The sequence below is a fragment of the Triticum urartu genome, chromosome 2A (assembly GCF_056163025.1).
Source record: "Triticum urartu cultivar PI428250 chromosome 2A, HENAU_Tu73, whole genome shotgun sequence".
NCBI classification, from domain to species: domain Eukaryota; kingdom Viridiplantae; phylum Streptophyta; class Magnoliopsida; order Poales; family Poaceae; genus Triticum; species Triticum urartu.
Genome location: NC_141874.1, coordinates 726108274 through 726135601, shown reverse-complemented (window position 1 = coordinate 726135601; position 27328 = coordinate 726108274). Strand labels below are relative to the sequence as shown.

General features: G+C 48.5%; 2 protein-coding genes and 2 non-coding genes across 4 annotated transcripts; 1 reads left to right on the top strand and 3 right to left on the bottom strand.

The window, feature by feature from the left end:
* Positions 1–565: 565 nt before the first annotated feature.
* Positions 566–5228, top strand: LOC125540187 (3-ketoacyl-acyl carrier protein synthase III). The gene is made up of 8 exons (XM_048703770.2): positions 566–978; positions 1837–1985; positions 2607–2743; positions 3723–3825; positions 3909–4027; positions 4226–4290; positions 4371–4587; positions 4666–5228. Exons 1-8 carry the CDS (start codon positions 782–784, stop codon positions 4885–4887), a joined length of 1209 nt encoding a protein of 402 aa, XP_048559727.1. The 5' UTR covers positions 566–781; the 3' UTR covers positions 4888–5228.
* A 416-nt stretch (positions 5229–5644) lies between these two features.
* Positions 5645–5716, bottom strand: TRNAE-UUC (transfer RNA glutamic acid (anticodon UUC)). The gene has a single exon. It is a non-coding gene; the product is annotated as a tRNA-Glu (tRNA).
* A 9441-nt stretch (positions 5717–15157) lies between these two features.
* On the bottom strand, positions 15158–15231 carry TRNAE-UUC (transfer RNA glutamic acid (anticodon UUC)). The gene has a single exon. It is a non-coding gene; the product is annotated as a tRNA-Glu (tRNA).
* A 4594-nt stretch (positions 15232–19825) lies between these two features.
* Positions 19826–24331, bottom strand: LOC125540186 (uncharacterized). The gene is made up of 3 exons (XM_048703769.2): positions 23639–24331; positions 21882–22015; positions 19826–21558 (listed from the first exon to the last, which is right to left on the bottom strand). Exons 2-3 carry the CDS (start codon positions 22010–22012, stop codon positions 20229–20231), a joined length of 1461 nt encoding a protein of 486 aa, XP_048559726.2. The 5' UTR covers positions 22013–22015; positions 23639–24331; the 3' UTR covers positions 19826–20228.
* Positions 24332–27328: the final 2997 nt, after the last annotated feature.

The window sequence follows — 27328 nt, the reverse complement described above, 5'->3', positions numbered from 1 at the left end:
ATGCGACCGAGGGTGAGGGAGGGAGGCGTTAACGCTACAGTTGCTGCTGGCCCGGCGCCAAAGGTGGTACTGTACGCACGATCACGACCGAGACCTGACGAGAGGCCGCGTGACAAGCCAAGGCAAGGCAAGGGCAAGGACATCCGCGACCGACCGCTACGTGGCGCTGCGCTGCACGGTACCACGGCGGGAGTCCTTGGATACGACCACACGGTACTCTGACGCGCACGCGCCCAAAATGAGCGTACGCGCCGCATCGTGTCGACCGCAGACCGCTTTCCCTTTCCGCTGGATGGTATCCCCGACGATGTGGTAGGCCGGTTTCCGTCGAGAACTAGGGGAAAACGGCGTGGGGTGCTCCACCGGTCCACCCCAACCAGGGGACACCCAACCCTCCCTGCCCCGAGGCCAGCGAGCCAGCCACATCCAGTCCGCATAGGCATCGGGGGTGTCAGTCAGTCGGGGTCAGTCACCCACGCACGGGCCGCATCGCCCTCGCCATAAAAAAGGCCTCCCTCGCCTCCGGGCGGAGCTTTCGAAGCTCCTTCCCCCTCCCCCTCCCCCTCCCCTCCCCTCCCCACCTGCGCCGCGGCCCCCACCCACCTCGCAACCATCACCACCGCCCACCGTTCCCACCGCCGCCGCCCCTATATCCACTCCCCCGGCCACGCTCCCCCTCGCACCCGCCGCCCACCTGTGCTCCTCCTGCGCTCCTCCAGTGATTCACTCCTCACTGCTGCTCTCCCTCCGCGGGGCCGCCGCCGCAGCGAGATCTCCGGCCATGGTCGCCGCCTCCGGCATCGCGCCGCCGCGGGCCGCGGCCGCCCTCCCCTGCACGCGCGCGCGCGGAGGGCACCGCCCCGGCTTCCTCCGATCCCCTCCGCTCACGGCCTCCGTGGCGGCGCAGCTGCGGTGCTGCGCCTCCGCCGTCGACGACAGCGTCGTCGCCCCGGCCGCGCCCAGGCCCCGCCTCCCCAGGTAACGCCACGCGCCTCACTACCTGCAATGTCGACGCGCCGAGATGTGAATCACTCAGTGACTTCTCGTGCTCTGCTTCTCCAATCTCTGTTAACACGGGTTTAGTCCCTCCTCGCGCCAGTGCCGTGATGCTTGCGCTGTTCCTTTACCAAGGATCTCCGTCCCCTGCCCTCATTGAGTCATTGTCTGATTCCGAGCTAATTTTGCGAGGATGGCGTGATTTCCACTTGATCTGTCCATGAATTGGCTCTGGTTTTGGTTTCAGTCAGGTGCTCGTTTATGTGATTTGGTTAGTCGGTGAGTGGCTTTCCGTAGGAGGTTCAACTACCACCCTTATCTGCGCCACTTTCGCATTTATTAGCCTGCGTTGGCTCGCGCTGCAGAATTTGGTTATTCTGGGGCCTTCCTTTCGGTACCGCTACGGGTTTATACGGGAGTTTTAAGATGGAAACGAAGCAGTTCTATGTAGCCAGATCGGATGCTCATCACCGTTCAGAAGCTTCTGCTCTTTGGTACTATAGCGATGGTGCCACGATGCTTGTTCTCACTAGTCTTACTTCGTGTCACCAGAATAGGTCGCCCTCATGCATAGCGTCGTGCAGATGGTAGCTCGCTATACCCCAGCAATACTCGTGGTCTCCAATCCATGACCATGGATGGGGATCTGCCCAGCTTGCTCATAAATGCTGCGGCAGATGGTGCTATTTTTGTAGCTCACTGTGCAGTAGGCAGTGCCACAATGCTGTTGCTTGTGTCTTGATCCAACTGTGTTGCTGGGCTCACTCATCTCAATTATTGTTAACATGATTTAGGATTTACCGTGGTAGAACATTTCTTAACGGCCATGAGAAATTGCAGGGTGGTTGGCATGGGCTCAAAGCTCATCGGAAGCGGATCGGCCACTCCATCACTTTGTATTTCAAATGACGACCTTTCAAAATTTGTTGAAACGTCCGATGAATGGATCGCGGCGCGGACCGGGATTCGGAACAGGCGGGTTCTTTCAGGTATTTTCTATTACACTTCTTTCCCTCCTAGTTCAGTAAGCTAGCCTGATTCAGGCCAATTGTGGCCCCTCTGGCATGATGTATACTGGTTACTTCTGAGTAGTATTTGTTTTCTTTCTCTTAGCTAGGTGACAACTTGTGGATGATATGTGTGTCACGTCGTTGTTGGTGGTTGAAGTAGTTTAGTGAACGCACATCGATTCAATTAATGATTGTAAATGAGCATTTGTCGCAAAGCACCCTTCTGCATACATGGTTAAGGACTAGCAACACCATGTGACGTGGGCACGAGCTATTGTAAATATAATAAATAAATGAATTTAGAAGAGTAAATATAAATGCTGATAAATTTATGTCTTGGTATCTTACCAAATTTCTGGCTGGCTTATAAGTATATAATAAACGCAGCACTTTTCACATGTTTTTTAAGTCAATGTACATATCTAATTATAAGACGTTTCAATAACATCGTTGGGAGTTGGCCCCACTGTGTGTAAGTAGGCAGGTAACAGAGTATCAGATTTTGTGGAAGAAAGCTTAGGAGTCGCAACAATTCCGTTTTGGAGACATATTTCATTTGTTTATGTTTCAGGAGTAATTTGTTCTTTTCAAATGTGTTAGGAGGCGAAACACTGGGAGGGCTTTCAGTAAAGGCAGCACAAAGGGCACTTGAGATGGCCCAAGTAAGACCTGAAGATGTTGACCTTGTTCTCTTTTGCACATCTACTCCAGACGATCTCTTTGGCGGTGCTGGTCGGGTATTGCTTATGCACATCTATTAAATCATTCTAGTAGTTGCCATCCCTGTCTTTTCTCAAGAATACAGTAGTTGTCATACTTATATGGAAACTACTTATGTTATTTAAAACAATGATATGTCTGAGCGACTGCATATTCCTGCTTTTAATGCAAGTCATCTCATGCTTGAGAATATTTCCCTTTTTCTTTTACTGTATATCATAAGTTGGGGTAGAAATGGTACTATCTTATTGTTAATTTATCTGAGGAGTTTCTTTTTAAATTATAATACTTTCTGTCAGTAATTTTTTTCACTTCAGTACTGGTAGTCTCCAAAGTACTGTTTTCAGTCTTTGAACAATACTCCCTCTGTTCCTGAATGACTGTAATTTAGGGCACTCCAACTAAGGCATGTATACTGACACATTACATTTGCCTCCATAATTAGCTCATTATGAATGTTGGATGTTATGTGTTAATCTAGTATATTAATGAATGTTAGGGATATGTGAAGCAAACAATGGCAGTACCGCAGTAGTTGCCTCAAACTTGTAAATTGGCATGTATTTCGGAACAAAAATCCAGAAGCTAGAATGAGATGTATTTAGAACAGAGAAAAGTGATTTCTATGGAAGTATGTTGTAATGCATGACAATGAATATAGATGATGATAGTATGTTTCATTCGTGATGATTATATTGGTACTTCGAAGTTATTACATATCTATATTTGATAGTCAAAACTAAAAATGTTTCACTGGCATACTTTGTGGAGCAGCCTATATTTGATAATAACGTAGTCATCAAATAATATGAACTACGTAATGGTCTTTCCATTTTAGTATTTTCATTCAATTTTTTCCCTGTTTAGTAGTACTGTTAATGTTTTGTACTATCAGTAAATTAGTTGTTCTAATCATCGGTGCCACTCTGCTCTAGTGCTTTATGCATTTTATATGCCTATTTTTGCATAAATAACATCAAGATAAAATGAAAACAGGTGCTGGCGGAGGTGGGGTGCACAAATGCATTTGGCTTTGATATCACTGCTGCCTGTAGTGGGTTCATTGTTGGTTTAATTACAGCTACTCGTTTTATCAAAGGTAATTCCCTTGTTAAATATTCACAATGGGTTGCTATTGAGCGCCTTGGTGGATTAATAATTTATTATCTGCCACTATTGTAGGTGGAGGTATTCAAAATGTCCTTGTAGTTGGGGCAGATGCTCTTTCGCAATATGTGGATTGGACAGATAGAGGTACATGCATCCTCTTTGGCGATGCTGCTGGTGCTGTTTTGGTCCAGGTATCTGTTCTTTTTTGCTGAAATGTTGGTCTGCTTTCCATGGTTCAGTTGGCTGTAGTCTTTCTGTACAGTCTATTGGGTAAGACACTGCAATTTGTTGTAGTACAGGTATGAGGTGTTCGGTAGTAGTGTGGCATTGTAATTTGCAAGATCCTTGTGCAAGTTCTTTTGTCTAATTTTAAATCCTCGATATTGCAGTCATGCAATGCTGATGAAGATGGCTTGCTAGGTTTTTGTGTGCAAAGCGATGGCCATGGGCAAAAGTATGCCTTCTTTCTAGAAAGTGTTGAGGTTACATTTCTAGTAGGTCACTTTCTTATGTTTGCTGATTATACTTATGTAGGCACCTGCATTGTTCATCATCGAACGCTGACTCAATCTTATCCAAGACCAATGGTGTCCCTGGCTTCCCACCGAAGAAGACCAACTTTTCTTGCATCGAAATGAACGGAAAGGAGGTTTTCCGCTTTGCTGTACGTTGTGTCCCACAGTCCATCGAGAAGGCGCTAGAGGAGGCCGGCCTACCTGCCTCCAGTATAGATTGGCTGTTGCTTCACCAAGTGAGTATCCTAGCCTATCGACCATGAAACTCTTTGACCTGAAGCATCGATCTAACTGACCCCATCGATGTTTTGCAGGCTAACCAGCGGATCATCGATGCTGCTGCCAGTCGGTTATCTATCCCATCGGAAAAAGTCATCTCAAACCTTGCTAATTACGGCAACACCAGTGCGGCATCCATTCCATTAGCACTGGACGAGGCTGTTCGTGGCGGGAAGGTGAAGGCGGGCGACATCATCGCAGCATCTGGCTTCGGAGCTGGACTCACCTGGGGTTCGGCTATCGTCAAATGGGGTTAATCAACCGCTCTGCACAGCGAACTATCACAGCAAACTAAACACCGGTTCCAAAGCTTTTGCCTGCATATGGTCCTAGGTCTAAGAGCCTCTGCAGGGTCATCTACCCGTCGCCTGTCCGGCATTTTTCTTTTAAATGTCCGTCATATTTTCTTGCACATGAACAGTGGCAGTTTGCCTTATTCATCCATTCCTTTGGCCCGTTACACAGCTCAGCTGTCATTGTGGTTATCACTACTGTACTTACTAGCCAACAGCGAGTCTGTATTGTATTAGTCTTCTGTAGTTTGAGTGGCACGCTTGATCGAGTATTTTGCATCTGGGATGGAAATTGGAAGTTTTTAGCTGGTGTTGGAAGGAGGATACTGCATTGTAAAGTGTTAACGGGCCTTCCTAGCAAGGTGTTTTTGTCTGGAGATTCCGATGAATTGTGATCAGTTTTATGGCTCCCGTCAATAAGAATTTAAAAGAAGAATGAATATTGAGCAAGCCAAGTCCTGATTCATCAGCTAGTTGTACTTGGAGACTGCTGTCATGTGCTAACTGTAAGCACATTAGAAACAAAAGAATCGTTTGATAACTCTGATGAAATTTGGATCGTTGGTAACTTGATGAAATTTGGAAGAACAACTTGCTGTGCAAAGCTACGAAGTTATTTGTTTGCAATAAATAAATAAAAGGCACCACTGCGGCTCTAGAGAATAACCAAAAATAAATAAAAGGACAGTCGATGGAACAATTGTTACAATGGGAAAAGAATTTCCATTGCCGGGAATCGAACCCGGGTCGCCTGGGTGAAAGCCAGGTATCCTAACCGCTGGACGACAATGGACTGGTGACAAGTTCCATGCTGGCACTTATTTATTGTAACTCTTTCACCATCGAGGCCCTTTGTAGCGGGGTACACGCGTAGGCGTGACGTAACGATGTCTGCTCGCAGAACTCCGCACCACCGTCGAATCGACATTTGAGAGGCGAAATGAAATGGGCGCAGAAGGAGGTCTGTCGGAGTCCTAACGATATTTCATATCTGTTCACCTCCAACATCTCCTCCTCGATTCAGACAGTCACGAGTCATCTGCTGCGCTTCTTAGCAATGATACCTTTTTTTCTTCTTATTCTACTGAGCAGTGTAATAAGAGAAGGTAAATAAACGGCTAGGATCGGCTGGCCGATCGCAGCGTGCGAGCGGTCGCTTCCACACTCGCACGCGTCTCCCTTGTGGGCCAGCACTGCAAGCGGACGAGCGAGGACGTTGCGAACCGGCAGGCGCACCGATGACGAGCGAACACGAGGACGAGGTGGGGCGGCTACGGCAAAGGTGCGCGGCTGCTGCGACAGGTGAGGAGCGATGTTGTGACCGCGACATGGGACGATGAAGGGGGAGGGACGGCGCCGCAAGGGAGGGACGGCGCCGCAAGGGGGCTTCCATGCAGCTAGTGCAACACCGGCTCCGCGTGGTTGATGCTACTCCCTTCGTTCCAAATTACTCGCTGAAATGAATGTATCTAGAACTAAAATACATCTAGATACATCCATATATGCGGCAAGTAATTTGAAACGGAGGGAGTATATTGCAAGGGAACTCCAACGAGAGACCCAAATGAATGCGAATTTTATCTCTTTTTTTTCAGAGTCTGATTTGTCCGCCGGCTCATAAATGCGGCCAATGTGAACAGACACATTGTACATTTGGACGTAAATTCGAATTATAAAAAACAGCCAGCAAGTCAAGTCTTACATTAATTTAAACTAGAAAAATAAAAACTATGCGGCGTCGTCGTCATCCTCTTTGGTTAGGACCAAGAAGACCGGCACCTGCATCCACGAAAAGGCCTCCTGGAATGTTGTCGGCGCTTGCTGCTTAGCCAACGCGTGCCGCTTGACCTCTTCCTCGGACACGCCCAACCACACAGGCGTGCACGCCACGTGCATGGGCGAGCAGGGCACCGTGCTTGTCCACGAGCAAGATTGGTGCTCCAGCTCCCACCACTCCTCCACTGGCTCGGACGCGGGCGGGTTTGGTAGGAGTGAGGGCGCGTTCGCCTCCACTCTAGCCGCCAATTCGGCCAACACTTGCGAAAGGCAGGCCACCTAGCGAGCTCCTCGTGCTCGGACTTCTCAATGTCCCTCCTTTTGGCCTCCTCGAGGTCCGTAATGTAGGGATCCTCGACCGCCCGATCCTCCTCCTACACCACCAACGGTGGTGGTGGAGCGGCAAGCTCGTGCGGTGCACGGGGCGCACCCTTGAAGCTTAATTGGCGGTGCAAGTCATGCTTAGAGGTGAACCACGCGTCCCAGTTCGGTGAGTCCACTGTGTATGCTGGGTCATGGCGGAGCTCAACCGGGAGTTGAGCATGATGGCGGCGGATCTTTGCCAACCACACGCGTCTGAGACCGGCACCGGAACCCTGTCGTGCTTGAGATGCCACCCGTTCATCAGGTTCATGTCGGGCCACCACATCGGCATGCCATGCTCCCAGAAGTACTTGCAGCGGTGGACAAAGACGTAGAGAGGAAGGCATGTCGGCGACTCAAGCATGGCGCGACGACATGCTGAAGTTAGCTGCGCGGCACACCAACGAGGAGTCGACCAAGGGGGCATGAAGAAGAAGACGGAAGATGGTTGTTGAGGAAGTGGACTGGGCGCCCCCCTCCCACCGCACGCGTGGCATTAAAAAGGACAAGCATGGACTGGCTTGTGTGGCTGATGTGTGGGCCCAAGCGCACGCGTGAAATAAAATAGGACCGGTAGGTGATGGTTGGGCGGCGGCGTGCAGGTCCAAGGCGAACACTGAGCGAACACACATATGGACGCAAATCGAGTCCAAATTTGAGGCAAAAATGCATTCACGCAGATATGAAAAGCAGATAAAATATGTGCTTGCATGGTGCGGACTTAAACGGACACAACCCAACCAAATGAGTCGGCCATTGGAGTTGCCCTAAAGTGTTCATGGGCCTTATTAGCGAGGTTTTGCCTGGTAATCCCATCTATTTGTGATGAATATTATGGCTCCCATCAAACGGCAGTGAAGTTCCCTAGAAGAAATCAAATGGTAATGAATAAAAGAACAAACAGCAAATGAATATTGGGCCATTCATGAATAGGTCTATTGGAGACTGCTGTCATGTTTTATTCCCTTCGTTTTAAATTACTCGTTATAGAAATGGATGTATTTAAAACTAAAATACATTTAAATACATTTATACCTGCGACAAGTAATTCGGAACGGAGGGAGTAGCTATTAGCACGCTGTCATGTTCCAAAGTGATATTGTTTAAAATGAATAGAACGAGAGGGAAATAGCACAGCAGGGAAACACACCTGCACCTCAGGTCTCGAATGATGTTGTTTAACCATCGGAGATAATAATCTTAGGGTTGCGATAACTGCCACACGTGTATCGGATAGTTGTGCCACACGCTTCGTGTGGCATGGACAACAACTAGCCCACACACCTACGTGTGGGCAAAACAATTAATGCCCACACACATTTTTTTTCCCCTCCTAAACCTTCTCACATGCGTGCGTGTGGGCGAAGTTGATAACGCCCACACGCCCGTATGTCAGGCCTCGTACCCTTCTGGTCCCGCACGCGACGCGTGACGCCCACCGCGTGCCCGCAGTTGCCATGGTCCAGACCCTCGTCCATGTTCGTTTATCTGCAGTTGACATGTCGCTGAACTACGGTTGCCATGTCGGACAACTGCAGTTGCCATGTATGGTCTGATCTAATGTAGTTGCCATGATTTCATAACTTTAGGAGTTGCCACATACTAACACTAGGCAGTTGAGAGAGTTGCCATGTGCTCACAAGCATGCTAGGGCAGTTGCCATGTAAAAAGGAAGAGTTGTCATCTGCTTACGTGCACGTTAGGGCAGTTGCCATGTACGTGCACGTTGGGGCAGTTGCCATGTACCATGCAAAAACACATGGCAACTCGGTAAAAGACAGTTGCCATCTTACGTGCACACTAGGCAGTTGCCGTGTACCCTGCAAAAACACATGGCAACTCGGGTAAAAAAGAGAGTTGTCACCTATTTATAAAGCACATTAGAGACAGTTGCCATGTGCGCTGCAAAAACACATGGCAACTAGCAGATTACGTATGGGAAAGGAGACGGGCGTGTGGGCGAGATGGCAAATGTCCACATACCAGCCCTTGTGCGTGACTGAAAACTGGTGTGTGGATGAACTGCTAAACGCCCACACACCGGCCCCTCCGTGTGGTAAAACAGATGTGTGGGCGAACTATGTCACACACCACACACACGCCTTGTCCTACGTGACACAGAAAATCAGCCAAATTGTGTCAAAATTCGTGCATATAGTATTGGACGATGATGAATGTGTGTGGTTGAGATGATCAACATCCACACGTGTGGGCGTTAACATTTCCATAATCTTAAAACACACATAAAGACAGGCAACAAAGGAAGAAAAAAAAGAAGGTAGGTGCCAGGCACGAGAAACTGATCTACGTAATCGCGCACACACAAGATTAGATTCCCGTAGCACGCCCACAACAGTCAGCAAACAAGTTTGCGCCACGATACCAGATAGCTAGATTGAACACTCTACATTCTTTAGAGGACAATTGAAAACTACCGACACCCGACGCTTGTTTGTAACAGAGTGGAACGTAACTAGAACGTGAGTTTCTGTCGTGAGATCTGTCTTGAGGAGAAACTCCTTCCAAACTCTGCTTGAAGTGATGCAGTCATCGCCTGCAGTGCCGTGCTCGGCCCTTGTGTCGGTGGCCCGCTCTCCGGGATGTCAAGTTTGGGGCTACTTCCTTTGGGATTTTCTGCGTGTCAAGTCCAAAAAACAGTGACTGAACTAAATGGAGAGTGAAGAATAACCAAAGAGAAGGACTGAAAACCAAGAAAAATAGTGAAGAGTGAAGAAAAAGAAAGAAATAATGGGCCATTCACCTAAAAAACACATGTTTACCATCTGCTTATACATTTTTTAGAACGAAGGCTCAAGCAGAGCCCGACTTTATAAATTAACAAAGCCATCAACCGGCCAGGATTCCAACTTCAAATTACACCACTCATCAACTAAAGAAAAGAAGACAGACGGCAAAGGTACAAGGGCGCCGGGTCAATGCACATACAACAAGCTAGTTAGAAAGATTGGCGTAGAACATATAGCTTGGAGATGCCATTAACCTCTTGCACGCCGAAAACCAAGGCCAAAGCGATATCCTGGTCAGGAGAGTGCACCGACGACGATGCAAGGCACGCCGTTGCCAAAACACCTGGGCTTGAAGAAAGACACATCCATCCAGATCCATCGTCAAAGAAGACCCCTGCCTCCTCGCCTGGCTCGAAGGCATCACACCGTTAAGCGATGGACATGCTTAGAGCCTGGATGGATGGCCTCGAAGAAACCACTTGGGCGGAACCAGGCGTTCCCAACATGCCGATGACGACTCACCTAGAGCAGAGCAACACCATATGCCGTAGTTCTGACTTGGAAGAGGGCGAGCGGTCAGAATGCACAATTGGGCAACAGCAAGGGCCAAGACCAAATTGGGAGCTTCGACTCGCTCGACGACCTGTAGTGCAGCCACCGTAGGAGGGGAACCCTATCCCCTCCCGTCCTGGAAGATCCAAGGGCACCGGAGGAATAAACCGCAGCCCGTCGAAGAGCACCAAAACAACTTGACCCAGCACCAAGGGAGACACCGCCACTGCTGGACGCATGCTGTCGCCGCCGATACACTCCACCTACACCACAACGAAGCCCACAACCCATCTTTGTTCCCAAAACAGCGCCTTCAAGAAGGTTACGGCGCCAAGGGCGTCGCCGCTGCCCAACAAAATTGAGGATTTCTCCTGGGAGACAAAGGGGAAGGGGATGGGGGGCAAGACCTAAACGACGCCTTCGGGAAGGTGCGCGGCGCCCGCAGGCGTCGCCGCTGGCATGGCTGGCTGGGGGTTTCCCCCGGTCCTGCATCCTGACACCCGCTCCCACCCGAAGTAGACCGGGACCCCATGACGAGGCAGGTCGGATCTGGGGGGGGGGGAGGAGCTCGCTGGAGAAGAAGGGCAGAGCGGACGGCTAGGTCTGACGCAGTCGGAGCTGACGCTACCGCCACGCGCTGGCCCGCAGTCTTCGGGGATCTCGCCGTCCACACGGCTAAGAACAGCCGACTCACGCCCGCGCCACCGGATGCCGAAGCCCGCGACGCCACACCAGCCGGGGCTGCCGCCCCAGATACAGAGGCCCCCCACGGGCGAGGCGAGGAGGCGAGGGCCCCGCCGCCACCTTCATCGACGGCGCGCTAAGCTTGCTCGGCGGCAGCTGCCTCGGGCGGCGACGAGGGGAGGGAGGCGGCGGGGTTAGGGTTTCGCCCCTCGTGTCGCCCGAGCGGGGCGACACGAGGGAGGGGAGGAGACGTGCCAACAGATCACTATCTGCTTATATGAAGAGTGAAGACCAACCAACCAAAGAGATATTGAGGACTAAGAAAAAGAGAAATGAAGATTGAAGAGATAAGAGACAGCGACCGGAGAAAGAATGATCAATGGCAAAGACAAATGATTAAAGAGTAAAAAACGAAAATGAGACACTTAGGAAAGAAGTCAAGCAAATTAGGTACACTGAGAAGCTAAAGAAAGAGGGGTAAAAGTGTGATTCAACTAAGCGGCTGAGGACCAGAAAAGATCGAACAAACAGAAGAAACTGAAAAACTGAAGGAAAGAGAGGCCCAAGAGACTGAAAAATGATGCAACCACAGTGACTGAAGAGAGGAACGAAACCACAGTGAATAACAAAGTGGCTGAAAAATGATACACCCATAGATCTAGAATCACGCCATGCAACCATTCAATCTCAGATTCAAGGGCTCTCGGAAGCCCGTATCATGGAAGAATGGAAAGCTTCGTATCATTTGTAATTTTCCAGCTACAGGGACTGAACAAAGGAACAAAAAACGGGAAGACTGAATCACAAAGGAACAAGTAACTGAACCTGATCAACTGAATACGCCGACACTAAAACTGAATGTGGCGCTGACTTCCACTCTATCCCTTGCTTATTGGAGATTCAGAAAGAAAATGTTTAAATTATCTTGTGAATTATAGGCCACGCCTACACGAAATAAAAAAAAGTATAGATGCCCTATGAAGTACCCAGTTTCGGCCACATCACCCCCTCAAGTCAGAAAACCGGGATATTACCGTCAACTATCCAAAACAAACCTTTCAAAAAAAGAAAAAAACTATCCAAAACCAGTTTATCAAAAAGGAAAAAACTATCCAAAACTAGTTTGTCAAAAAAAGAAGAAAACTATCCAAAACCAGCCAAATCACCCCTGGAAAACTAGAAGTTGGTTTTGTCCACAATGGCATGTTGACCGGAATTTGGTATTTGACTTGTACTGCTATATCTCGGTCCCGGATCCACATGTCAGTGTGTAATCTATATGTCACGGCATCTCTCCTCTCCCCTACGTTGCGGCATGCTCTGCCGGCCGCCAGCGCCGAGCCAAGGTGCGCACGCGCAATGCGGGCCGCTTCGCCACCGGCCGGAGCAACCAAGCGAGGCGAAAGGACACCAGCAGCAGCTAACCATTCAACGGCGAACAAGGCAGCTATGACCGGCGTCTTGCCGTCTTGGGAAGGAATTGGAGGATGACACGGTGGCCGCGGCCATTGTGCTGCTCCGCTGAGAAGAACGGGAAGGTGGAGGAGGGCGGCGATGGCCTTCGGTTCTCCAGCTGCTGCTATTTCCGCTGCGAGGGGAAGGTCGAGGCGATGCTGCTCGCGGCGATCGGCGCCCGGGTTGTTGCCAACCTCAGCAGCATCACATGGACGGCAGTGACGCGCTCTCCTGCCCTCCTCACGTCCGCCTCGTACAGCTCCTGCGCCTCGCGGCCGGCCAGGAGGCTCCCGAACCCGCGGCGGCCGTGCTTGGACGCCGACGCGTTGGCCTTGGACACGCGCGTTGGCTCCGAAGGATGTGGACCACGAGCTCCACGCCACCCCAGCGTTCGTCGTCGTCTCCGGCGCCTCCAGAAGGGTCTTCGCCTTCGACTGCCTGCCGCTGTGGGGGCTCGAGTCCGTCCGCAGCCGGCCCTGGCACGGCGTGTGCTCTTGGGACATGGGGATGAGGTGCACGAGTACATCTCCACATTGTTGTTGCCGCGGCCTTCTCCCTCGCTCGCCGGAGCTCTCTCTCTCTCTCTCTCTCTCTCTCTCTCTCTCTCTCTCTCTCAGAGGCACAACGAAGAAGAAAGGAGGAAGGAGAAGGATCAGTGGGCACGGTGGACTTTCTGGCGCACGTACGCCCCGCCGCAGCAACGGCGATCCTTGTTTCTCTCGAGCTACAATGATCAGCTCGAGGCATTATATAGCTGGGCCTGCGCTGGGACGACCCAGGCGAGCCGGCGCCCCGATCGGCCCGCTCCGCTCGCGGCCACCACGCGCACGAACGCGCACGGCTCGCGGCGATCACGCCCGCCTCGCGATCCCTCAACTGCCTGCACCTAATCCTACGCACGCCCGCTGGGTGCACACACACGCGCGCGCACTCCAGGCTACTACACGCACGCGCACACGCACCCCCTTGCCACGGATCCGGCTCGGTCCGGTCCGCACCCGATGCGCCCAGCGCGTGCACGCGCACCCGACACGATCGCCGTGGCTTTATCGGCCAACACACATCACCTTAAGCACGAGGGTAGTTTTTTCAAAAAAAAAATAAGCACGAGGGTAGTGGCCTCCGGCGTGGGTGTCGGCGGCCCGGATGGTCAAGGGGAGCCCGGAGTGGTGTGAGCGCCTACCAAGCTGCGGACGCGTGCCGGGATGACAAGGGGCGGCGGCTTCGGGGCACGAAAGCGTGCGTCCTCCATCTTTGCCCGGCAGCACGACGCTGGCGTTGGTGCCCAGCGTGTCGGAGCGCGGCACCATGGCCTCGTCCAGCGCCTCCGGTTGATGCGACCACCCAGTTCTGGCCTCCTCATGGCGCATGAGAGCTGTTCGACAGAATGACTAGAATTACAGTACAAACTGAAAATAGGACCCTGCAAACTAGCACTCGTCAATGAACTGAATAGGTAGAGAACAAAACGAGGTGACGGCTGACATTTCTCAGTGGCCATTGCTCCATCTTCTAGAGCATATAGTTGGAGTGGCCGTTGCTCCATCTTCTCCTCTGCTAAGCTTGACATTTTTCAGTGCAAACTTTTGTCAGTAACTCAAGATGCCACACCAAATTCCAGCAAATTTTGTTGTGTATTTTACACGACATGACAAAGTTGAGGTCGATCCTTAACAATATTGTAAGCTGCTAGAAAATGGAATGAAGCATATGCTGAATGCGTGGAGAAAACACTGACCTGAATAATATTACATCCTACCTAGCTCTCATCAAGAACTGAATCAAATCACCAGCACTGCCTACGGACAAAAAGAACCGACTCACGTTGTCCCTGAACAAAAGGCAGCGGACAGACATTTGCCGCGCGCCTCAGGTTTTTGATCCCTGACATACTTAGCTCCCCGTCGGATCAGTGATGAACTGACGGTGAAGCGACGAGAAGGGGAAGAGGATGCAGGCGCGCCGAGAGGTTTTTCGACAAAGCCGGCCGCGCTGAGAGTGAGAGGTGGGTGCAAAAAATCAAAGCGGGACGAGCGAGCGAGAGGAGAAAGCATTGAGCAGCATGGGGAGGGAGAGGGCTCGCCGTGCCTATCTCGGGCCGGCGACGCTCAGACGGTTCCTCCCCGCGGGCCACTACAACTGCAAGCTTGTGGCGCGCACGGTGAGGGAGAGCCCCGCTGGAGTCCTCTCGATCCCCACCATCTCCTCCTCCGCCGCTTGATGCGACGGCAGCCTCCGCCCCCCTCCGTTAGCTCGACAGCAGCTCGCCTCACTCCACCGCCTCCCGCCTGCGCTGGCACAAGGACGAACTGAGCAGCGCTGAACGCCACTGTGTACCGCGGCCAAAAGTGCACCTGAAAGCGGAGCGACGGACAACCCACACGGTGCGGGTGCGGGTGCGCGCAAAGATCCGGGGACGACGATCAGGCGGTTCAAAACTCGACCGAGAGTGAAATCGAGATTCAGTCGAATGAGAATTAGCCAAAAATCCAAAACGTTTTAGAAACTCCGAAGAAATTTGTACGGTTGCTTGCTGCCTTACCCTTTGTTGTGTCTGTGCCGAGCAAAGCTACGGGCGATGCGCTGGCTCAGCTCTGCTCCGACGACCTCGTGTTTTATTATAATAGTAAAAAAGATAAAACTGGAAGAAAAAAAATCTCCATTGCCGGGATTTGAACCCGGGTCGCCTGGGTGAAAGCCAGGTATCCTAACCGGGCTGGACGACAATGGACTTGTGGACAACTGCGTGTGGAACGTAATATCATCACAGCGCGGTAAAAGGACGCGTGCCCATACGACAACTGTTCACACCACAAACAAGACGAACTGTAATTTGAAAACCGAAAAAGGCACAGTAGGGCATGGATGGAAGTCTGGTTTCGTCAGCAAGATCAAGCAACCGGCCACGTCGATGATATCCTCGGGCCTCGGCGGCGGGAGGGTTTCTTCCTCATCCGTATCTGCATGTCCTACCAGAACATTGCTGCAGGTCCTACCAGAACAACCACTCAGGTTAACAAGAGTAGAATTAAGAGCAAAAACACATTTCATGAGGCTCCAAGTTAGCCTTTTGAAAATACAAATGATCAATACATTAACCCTGTCCACAATAAACACAAATTTTACTTCCTTTCCAGACTCATCTCAACAAGTTATCCTTAGTTAAGATACTTTTTTTGGTCATTATAACCAAAAGAAAATCTTACTCGTTGAAGGTACTTGGGTTTCCATAGATATTATTGTGGGAAACCACACGCAGATTTTACCAAAAAAAAAAGATACAAGGATCTGACAGTAGGCATGTACTCGTTATACATGAACCTTCGTACATGGCTTCAGCAACAGCTCGACCCACTTTCCTCGTCGTCGTGGAGGTCAAAGAAGAAGGGCAGTGAACGTCGGTGCACACCTTTTTTGTTAGAAACACAACCTAATGTGTATGGGGAATCCGTTTTGTGGCCGGAACGGAAAGTTGGTGGCAAGGCATCTTTGGGAGAGAAATCCCTTTACCGATCTTCATCGGTTCGGATGATGGTGACTGTCTCATACCCTTAAGGGCACTTCCATACCTCAGCCCAGGATAACGAGCATGCATGACTGAGTTCATGACATGGAAATGCTAACGACAATATATTCTCAGGTTTACAGAGCTATTGCAAGATTGTTTATACGACATTGTCGTAATAGACCAGTGGCTTAAATTATCGCAGCGGAAGACTTCAGTGGTTACAATGGCTCATGGATGGGCTCTATAAACGCACATGACTAGCTGGATTAATCTTCTAGCACACGAACACTCTAGCTGCATATTAGTTGAAGATGCCCACGTTAAAAGTCTTGTGAGTACTTTTAATGTACTGCAAGCTCAATCAAATAACATACTATATCCCAAGCAAAGAAAACATGACCTCCCCTGCAAAAGAAGAAAATAAAAAGAAAACATGACCTACCAACATAATCTGCAAAAATTTAACTTAACAACTATAGTTAACATGGCATGGCAAGCATAAATAGTATCACGGCAAGTCTAGCTATCAAGAAATCACTAACATATCTGTCAAGATAACTGAACTAAATATAATATAACGAGGATAAAGCATGTTCCTGCAAATGCATCTTATTCAGGTTTATTCTTATTATCACCCAAGATCATTCTCATGTTTTCCTACCAATCAATATCATCGGTCTCCTAGCCATATCATGGCTAACATACCAAGTCATGACATGTCATGTCATCCAGTTCCTGCACAAAATTATGACATATCCCCTGTTTCAAGTTTGTTCACGTGCAATCTTATATTTAAAGATGTTCATACCTCCAAACTCGACACAGACGAAATAAATAGTGTGGCCAAATGCAAATTGTGTCCATAATCGAGGAGGCAGCTATTCAAATAGGCTAAGACTCTGCAGAGGTTGTATATTTTACCCACACCATGAAGTCCCCCTCTTTGTCTTGTATCTCGATATACTTCCCTCGCGAGTGGACAAATGTTACTCCAACAAACCGGTTCTACCATCATAACACGTCTATAACATCATCGACAACAATGTCATGGGGGCGCATATATGGACCCAATGCCCCAGGGCATTCCTGACCGTGACCGGTTTAACTAGATTCGAGTACTCAATAACAACTACTTGTCCAATGCACCCATAAGTTAGACGTTGCTCACCTGGCCTAGGCAATGTACGCCATCTAATCGTACCCAATGAGGATGAAAATAAGAGGTTTGGTGATATATTAGGTTAGGGCCTTCCTAGGTAAGGCAAATGTGGTCGCATTTATTTAGCTCGGTTGAGCGGCACTATGACTCGATCTAACTAATGGAGGCGGTTGTGTTGATTAGGTGTGTTCTTTATCATGCCAATAAATAAATCAGGTTCATCACATTTTTATAATGATGGATAATCATGACAAAGGACAACATCACTATATAACATAACAACCACACTCCATCTAAGGATAATAGTCATAGTGCAATCAATATATAAAACGGTTGTTGTAAGCCATCAACAATCACTACCACATAGTGTGAGGCATAGTAACCGCAGGAAAGTATGAATGTATCTAATCCATGCCTAAGCTAGGCATGGGGGCTCAACAGGTGCAAATAAAGTAAGTGTTCGGTTAAGGTATTGTGCACCATTATTTTTAAGTTGGCATCCATGTACTTTCGACAAGTTTATTCATTTGACTAGAGTGAATCATCAGATTCCATACTCATACGCACATATCACATCTCTAGTACTCTTCTAGCAATCAAAGCATATAAGGATATGGATATATACCATGCAAGCACATAAAGCATAGCCATATAAACCATAAACCATATACACACTTCTAGCATGTAGATCAAGATAAAGATCATGCGAAAAAAATCGTGAGCAATGTTACGGGGCATAGGCTAGTTGATTGTATTACCTCGGGTGAAGATCATTTAGAAAGATAGATGATTGCCGGAGGAATTAATAATATCTGAAAATATAATTCGGAGAATGACAGAATAAAGAATATGTGCATATGTGCGAATTTAGAGACTTGCAACATGAATGAAATGGATTGCATTGCACCGGCCTCAGAAAAGTATGAACGTGGGCTTTGAAAGTTATTGCAGATTGAATGCCAGGGCCAATCTGTAAAATAAATATTCACCTTTGGGTCTGATTTTTTCTGCGAATAAATCAGAAAGTGCACTTTTTTTTTGAGAATTAATCAGAAAGTGCACTGTTGCAATACTGCAGGCACGGGTGCAATTCTCTGAAGATGGGCCGAACTGGGCCGAAACTGGATGGTGTTGTATATAAAATACGCCGGCCTGCGGGAAAGCCGCGATCAGAGAGGGCACCACCACCCCTCAAAAAAAAAGGAGAAGGCGCCACGGGGGAAGCCGGTACAGAGGCTGACGAGCTGGGCCCATGCGGTCCCACTTGTCGGGTTCAACGAGGCCGTCGTCTGCCTCGCGCGCGTGACGTCAGTAACGACGCCGACGACGATTCCCGGCGACTCCGACCATCTCCCACGGCGCGACAGGCATCAGTGCTCTTAGTAAGCCGAGGCGCATTAGACGCAATACTTCACGGACGCAGGGGAGGACCCAGGCGACGGCGGCATCGGTTCCCGCGGAGGAGCTCATCGGTCGAGGTCGATGTCGAGCTCCCGGTCATCCCTCGGAGTAAATGAGTCTATGGAGAGCTACGACTTCACCAGTGTATCACGCGTTGTAAAGTAACTGGCGAGGGGAAGCGCTTCGAGCTCGCCATGGCGGAGGGGACTGACGGCGGTGATCTCGCCGGAGAGGAAGAAGGAAGGGGACATGGGTCTATTCCTGCACGGGGAGGTTTCTAGTTTGGATAGTAATGGGATCTTGCACGCGTGCGAACGCAGGGGTGGCTTAAATAGCCGGGGCCGAGGGGACGCCATGATTGCGCCTTGGGTGCGTGATTGCCGGCGACAGTGGAGAGGGTCCGAGGACTGGACGTGGCAAATAGAGGGGGGGGGGGGGTTGAGTAAGCGGTTATGCGGGGATCTGTTTGGAACCAGCGGCGAGGTGACGGCGGTAGCTGGTGGTCGGCCGAGCAGTGCCGCGCATGGGCGGTCGGGGTCCGGCGAGCTCCTGGAGACAGGGGAGGAGCAACGAAGGGCTTTGGCGAGAACAGGGGGATAGGGGGACACGCTGGGGAGTTCACTGTGCGCGGACGGCGCGGCGCCGGTGGTAGGGGACCGGCGGCACAGTGGGGGTGACCAGCGTTTTGGCTTGCCATCGGCGCAGTCACCGCGTGGAGCTACAGGAAGTGGCATTAAGAGCTCCGTGTGCTCATTCTGTGCTGCCAAACTTTGTCAAATTTGCTATGTGCGTGTCTCTTCAGTCAAAAAGAAGACGAGTCAAGAGAAGTTAGGCTGGGAAGTTACTTTGCAATAGTGAAACTTGTTCACATCAATTGGCATTGATTTTTGGTTTTATCTTTGTTACTGGTCAAGATGAATTCCATTGGGGCTGATCTTCTGATATGATTGTGATCGATGGTATATAATAACCCTGGAAAAGTTCTAAAGGATTTGTAAGAACGCAAATATCCTTTTGATCATTTTTGGCATTTAAGGCAGAAACTTGCATGGAAAATGGTAACAAAATTTTGAACTACATTACCCCATGCATTTGCACAAAAGAAATGGGGTTGTCTCCAACAGTATAATCTACACTCTTGGCTCCATCGTTACTAAAGCTGAGACGCAATCCAGTCAGTGGATACTTGGTCATCGACTGACTGGTGTACCGCTGCCAAAAATTCACAATAAACTGGATACAACAAAACATTTGTACTTTCAGCTCAACAAGCAGATACATTTAACAAAACATTAGTCATGCTCAACAAGCGTACATTATAGTTTTAACATCATCACATCGGTGGGCAGATAGCATCGAATCAGTTTCAAGACAAGATCAACGAAACATCATCCCGTTTAACATTTCTACCGCAAAACATCACAAAACAACAGCAAAATTTGCTGTGTTCAACAAGTTTACGTGATCGTTTTAACATCATTATATCGCTGTACAAACATCATCATCAAATCAGTTTCAAGACAAGATCAATGGAACAGCATTTAGGACAAGAAAACGGCTCCAACAGGACAGTTGTTCATCCTTGCTGCTGCTCCTTCATGTCACCGGGAAGGGCTTGTTACGAATCATACCTGATGCTCACAACAAGAACAGACTTGTTTCAGATCTCAGCCTTGGTTGCTTGCTCTACGAGTATGTCATCATCCTGTTGCTGCTTGATTGCTGCTCTCCATGTGGCAGGTGTCTCTCCAAAAAGACCCTCCATGTCAAGAGCTGGGTGAATATTCTTCTTGTAGAATAGCTCCAGAGCGGTATGGTCAAAAGGGAGAAATATAAAGTAGAGCAACTGGATAATTGCCTGCCTATTCAGCATTGATCTGTCTGTAAATTCGAAGAACTTGAAAGATTGTTGACAGCCATGAATTGGACCATTGCGGTTAATTGCGACCAAGTTCCGCCCGCCATCGAGTCTTTCCTGTTCATAAACAGTCTGGCCTGATGCTATCGATGCTTGAGTCTTGCCTGCAGAATTAGTTGCATTTTTTATCGTTGTTGCAGTTTTACCACCCTTGAAATGTTTGTGGCCCTTCCGAAGAGCAACAGGAGACTGAGACAGACCTTGACATGCAGCATTAGTTGCTGTGCTTGTCGCATTGAGTTTTACTGTTTTGCTTTTGTTCCCTCTTCTCTTGGAGGCAGTTGTTGGGGTTGCAGTTGCTGCTACAGCTCCACTTTTGCTCTTTGATTCACTTGCAGCAGTTGGCTCAGCTCGATCATAGTGGTCCATACATGACTTCAGCAATTCGTGCATTTCAGCGAAACTGAGCAAACCCCTCAGATCACCAAGATTGCGCAGCATTTCAATCAGCTCAGGTTCATTAATGAGATTATGTTTGATGTAGTTTGGTTCCTTCCTTAGAAACTGATCCATCTGAATGTGATAGTAAAACCTAGGGTTCAATCTCAGGAAAACAGTATGATATAATATCAGGAATATCCTTGGATTTGGTTTTGCTAATTGATCCAACCAATGCTGAAAGTCTACTGGATAGACAATCTGAGATCCACAGACAGCCTCTACAACATCCTCGACAAGCTTCCTTATCACAATCCAATCCTCAGATCTATGCTTCAAAGTGAGAGTTTCCATTGGTTCCTTCGGCATTGTGTTTAGCAAAATCCACTCCCCAGAAGATTTACATATCCTTAAGTTGGACAGATTCACAGCATCGCCTAAATGGATACCCCCAACGTGATGTCTCAGAACCCCTGTTGCTAATGACCTGATCCCGAATGCAGCCAATTCTGAAAGCATCTCTTGATCCATCTGACATATCTTTGCACGAAACTCATTGATCTTTGTCTTATCTTTCTTGCTTGTTGGTCTCCCAACAAGCTTGTTTGTCAGAATGTTATCGAAGATTGGGTTTCTCCGGTAAAAGCTGATTGGATCTTCGAGATCTTTAACATCTATTTCCCTTGAGTGCCAGCTATACAGAAAAAATAACTTGCACATGAGAAACACATGTTTTAAAGAGCTAGTGCCGCAACATAGGGAAACATAGACACTGATTAATTTCAGAAATGAAACAACTATTGATTAGCAAATCTAAATGCAAAAAGACATAACAAAATGACCCAGGATCATGCGTCCCAAACAAGACCTTCACTATTACTCGTCTAAACAAAGATCTAATATGCTAGTATTTCCAATGAAGAAAGCAAAAGGCCCCACATGAACCTACAAGATGGTTGGTAGCCAAAATTATGGTACTGTGGCGTGCCTCAAACAGTTAAGTGGGCCAACACTTACCTTCTATTGCTTGCTGGAGTGCAGTCCCATTTAGGAAAGCTTGAGACATGCCGATACAGAAAAGGTTTCCGAGGACTTGGGCTGCCTGTAAGCAATGATCGGATCTGGAGCGCCAACCGAGCAATCCTCATGATCTGAAATTACAAAATGATCATTCATACAGTTTGTTATGTAGAAAAGTGTAATGGCTCTTCAGTGAACTAAAAAAAAGCAGACAAGTTATATGATTTACGTTCCGAACTATCCAGTGTTATCAAATAATTGCTCTTCAATTTCCTACCATGTATCTCTCTATTTCGTACTAGTTAAAGCATACCTTGCAATAGAAAGGAAAAATAACGATTCGCCATAACATAGTCAAAGTAAAGGCTGCAAAGGTAATGTACAATTGTACAAGGCTATTTTGTGATAACCAACTAATATAAAATAGGTATGACCATATGAAAACACCTAAGCAATAAGTAGGATGTATCAATCACATGGTAAAATCCTTCGCTTCTAAGAGGCACAAGAGTCAATTTCAGAAAGAACATTCTGGTTGCAGAAACCATAACACAAATGTTGCTGTGATAGTCTTCGATGTTGAGTGTACAACTATTGAGTTGAAAGGTTACAGTAACAACTAACAAGTGAATTCAACACCAACCTTTGGATACATTACGACACACTACAGTAATGCTTTCAACACCAACCCTTTTTTGGTAACAACTAGATGCACCTCGACACCCATGCAACAACACCAGCATGTAAAACATCTTCATCCAGCCTTTCAATCACACCACACATTAACAGTACAAAATAGAGCAACTTAAAGGTAACATTCCTTGTAATTATGTATGGATAAATTAATTATAGCGTAATATTATGGTCACACGGCATTGCAGCCACACTGGCAGGTCAATACATGCACAACTAATTAACTATGCAATAAATCCAATTTTCCAAAATAACACCAGGGCACGACATACATATTTCTGATGACAATCGCAAACCCGAGTAACTCACTGCCACGCCAGCGTGGTAAAACCCATGCAAATCTACAAAAGTTAATCGCTACATCCACGACTCCAAAACTACAATCAGAGTAACACATTACACATCCCACTTTCCGAGCAGCAAATACAATTTGCTTGCACAGCCATGCCAACGCAGCAAAACCTCATGCAATTAATTTCGACCAAAATTAAGCACTACTTCACTGTTGGAGCAAGCACATCCCTATTTCTGAACAAATACTTCACTGTCGGAGCAAGCACATCCCTATTTCTGAACAACTACAGATTGCGCAAGTCAAAACCACACAAGCACAGCAAAACCCACGCGACTCATTTCTACCAAAGTGATAAATCCACAGCTTCTCAAGTCTCAATGCATCTCAAATTCTAAACAACAAATGCCAAAGCCCGTACAATTCATTTCAACCGAAATTCAATTCTCAGCAGGTCAGCACATCCCAATGTCCGAACAAAACACTACAAACCTGCATGCATAGGATATTCTACTAACAGATAACCTGCCGATGAATCAAAGCCTTAGTAATTTCATTCATATCAATCATCCAACAGAACATAAGAAACAGAAACACACTCTCGAGAAAGACAGAAACCATGTCAGATCCGAGAATCTAGCGACTAGTCTGGATCCGCGCCAACAACACAATCTATAGTCGGTCTCCCCGATTCTACGTGCACCAAAATTTAACACGGAAAATTAAGCAAGGCAGATTAGAGTCACCAAACTGTAAGATCAAATCTCACCGATGGGATCGTCGATCTTCTCTTCCAGGAGTTGTGGATGAACTCGTCGACCTCCACCCGCTGCTTGAAGGGCTGGATCTTGGGATGCCTCTGGGGTTCGACTCCAGCTCCCCTTCCCGTGCGCGTTCGCGACGAGGACGACGACCGGCCCCGCGCCGCCGCAACCGAAGTACTTGGGGTCGAACTCCACCCAGTGCTTGAAGGACTCGACCTTGGGATGCCTCTGGAGTTCGACTCCGGCTCCTGTTCCCGTACGCGCGTGCGACGACGACGACGACGACCGGCCCCGCGCCGCCGCGACCGAAGTACTTGGGGTTGGGGTCGACCTCCACCCAGTGCTTGAAGGGCTCGACCTCGGGATGCCTCTGGGGTTCGACTCCGGCTCCCGTTCCCGCACGCGCGCGCGCGCGACGACGACCGCCCGCCCCCGCGCCGCGGCGGTCGAAGTACTTGTGGTGCGCTCACTCCCAGGGTTCGACTCCGGCGTCCCTTCCGTTCCCGCGCGTGCGACGACGACGCCGGCCCACCACGCCGCGGCGATTCGCCCCCTCCGAGTTCTGGCGAGGCGGTGCGGGGGCGAGGAGGGCGAGGCGGTGCGGGGGTGGGGCGAGGAGGAGGGGCGAGGCGGTGCGGGGGTGGGGTGGGGCGAGGAGGGGCGAGGCGGTGCGGGGGCGGGGCGAGGAGGAGGGGCGACACCACCCTGGTTTTGTTTGGGTGTGCTTTATAATTTATTTTTTGTTTTGCTTGCGTGCTTTATAATTCGTTTTGGGGGGGGGGGGGGGGGGGGGGGAGGGTTTCGTGGTGCGAGCATCAATGCACATTTTGCATATCACCGTGAGCAAAGTTCACCAAAGGCCGTCACGCTCAATGAAGAAAAAGAAGAATGTGAAAGTGGGTACTTGTGCGGTAAAGCGTGATATGCACAAGGCTTGTGACGGTGTCGAATGGATTTTTCTTAAAACTATGTTTGGCAACTAAAATCGGATTGACCTCATCATGGCCCGCGTTTCATCTGTTGAGTATAAGATGCGGTTTGATTCTAATGAGACCTTCTCATCAAATTTGTAAATTGCTGGCGAAAACTGAGCGATCGCGACGCTATCGTGTTCTGCGAGCCTCCCCGCGAGGCAATCACTGGAAAACCACAATTTGCCGCTACTCGTGCCCGAAACAGCGCGAGTTGTCTTTCTGATTGCTGCAATTCCGCGGGATGGGCTGAAAGATTTAAACACAAGGGCCCAAACAGACCACAAACAACCCAAAAATTTCTTTGGTATATAACATCTTCTCCAGCAAACCTAGCTCCTTTCCCTCCCCAGTCCTCATTCCCTTCTCTCCCTCCCACCAAAAAGATTGCGACGGCCGCGATGTTCTTCCGAGCTCCACCGACTAATGCTTTATTGGTAGCCGGATTCAGTTGCGGGGGAGGTGGAAAGGCCCACTATAAAAAAACCACTTCCGTGATGATACGTGACTGCTGCTTTATTGGTAGCCGGATTCAGTTGCAGGGGAGGTGGAAAGGCCCACTATAAAAAACCACTTCCGTGATGATACGTGTTTGTTACAGTAGGTCACGTTTTCTATCATGCATATACATCAGTGACGATTTTATGACAGAATCAATCAAGATAATCATACCTATGCTGTCGTAGAAGTGTCCCATGACAATACTCAAATTATCATCATGGAAGTGTCCACTTCCATGACGATAAATGGCGCGTCATGGAAGTGTTTTCATCAAGGGTAACCGACACGTGGCATCCACCATAACGGGTCGTCATTAATCTATTGGGTCCGGTTTTGGATTCGATGACCCATTAATAGTCCGGACCAATGGCGATTTTTCACGTGTAAAATTCTCATTGGTCAAAGGAACCATGTGTTAGCTCGGCATCGTGATAGATGTCACTCATCCAATGGACAAGACGAGCCTATGAAACAGTGACACATGGCACGACCAAATAATGTCCCATTTAGGTTAAAAAGGCCAACCCATTCAAAGGCCCATAAGATTTGCTTAGGTACTAGTGGGTCGGCCCACTAACGCGGCTTGCTTGAACATGGCCCATTTATGACCCACTGCCAGATCGGGCGCGTTAATTGTTCGCTCGGTCTTTGGGCCTCATTACGGCCCAGTGTGTTTTCGGCCTGTTAGAGACCCAATGTAGAAATGGGCCCATTTTCAGCCCGATGTGTCTTTCGGCCTGGTAATGCCCCGTGTTGCATGGGTCATTTATGGTCCGACGCGACATTCGACTCATTAATAGCTCGTGATCTCGGTGGCAACATTTAGCCCAACTTGACTTCGGGCCTGTTAAAGGCATATCATACATTCCGGCCCATTGGTGTCTCTACTAAGCTTTCGGTCTATTAAAGGCCCATGATATGATTGGGCCAACCAAGGCCCGAGGTATGTTTCAGCCTGATAACGACCTGTCATCTAACTGGGCCAATAATGGCGCGAGGTATATTTCAGCCTGATAAAGGCTTGTGGACTACTCTTGAAAATGGAGGCCCAACATGCTTATCAGCCTGCTAAAGGCCGATGGTGTCTTCTGGGCCAACACAGGCCAGCAGAATATTCAGCCTGTTAATGGCCCGAAGCTACATGGGCCCAACTAAACATTGGACCTGCTAAAGGCCCATGAGAGTTATGAGCCTGGGCGTACCGTATCCATGAAGGGCCCATATGGCAGGTCCGCGTAGGCCCAAGTACAACATCTTGCGGGCCGGCCCAATTATGGCCCACTGAAATGTAGGCCCGTTAGAGGCCCATGTTTCAGCCCATTCACCTCCATTAGATTTTCACCCTTTTTCTGATAGCGAATGATAACATATACATAACTAGGAATGAAGAACAAACCTACGCTATACAATAAAAAATTACGCATAGTGACTAAGAATAAATCTACACTATACAATAAATGAATTAGGACATATTACATCCACTGGGCATCAAAATTCGCCACCAGTGATCATAAAGCACAACCAAGAAGCAGATTACAAAAACTGGGCATTAAAGGCCCTTGACATTGCAACGCAACAAAATAATACTGAACCGAGACCACCATGCTTCAAGAAACGTTAGCCTTGCGCGGGAGCTGCTGCGCAAGCAGCTGAGCAAGGTGATGAGACCGGCCTAGCATGTCGGTCACATCTTCCAACTCTAGCTGTTTAGCAATGAGTTTCTCATTGGAGTTCTCTGCGAACTTCCTTAGAGATTAGATTTCAAGTTGGAGTTGAGTTTTACCATGTCTTTCTGCTTGAAGTTGAGACTGAAGAAGTCGAACTGATTCAGGCAGCGAGCTCTAGGAGCTTGTGTGACTGCTAGTCTTAAGTAATGGTAACCCACAAGTATAGGGGATCACCATAGTTTTTGAGGGTAGAGTATTCAACCCAAATTTATTGATTCGACACAAGGGGAGACAAAGAATATTCACGAGTATTAGCAGTTGAGTTGTCAATTCATCCACACCTGAAAGACTTAATATCTGCAGCAACGTAGTATGGAAGTAACGGTAACAGTGGCAATAGTAGCAGTCAATTTTATAGTAATTGTAACAGCAGCACGGCGAAAGTAACTTAGCAAAGATCAATATGTGAAAAGCTCGTAAGCATTGGATCAGTAATGGATAATTGTGTTGGATAATATTCATCATGTAGTAGTTATAAACTAGAGCGACACTCAAC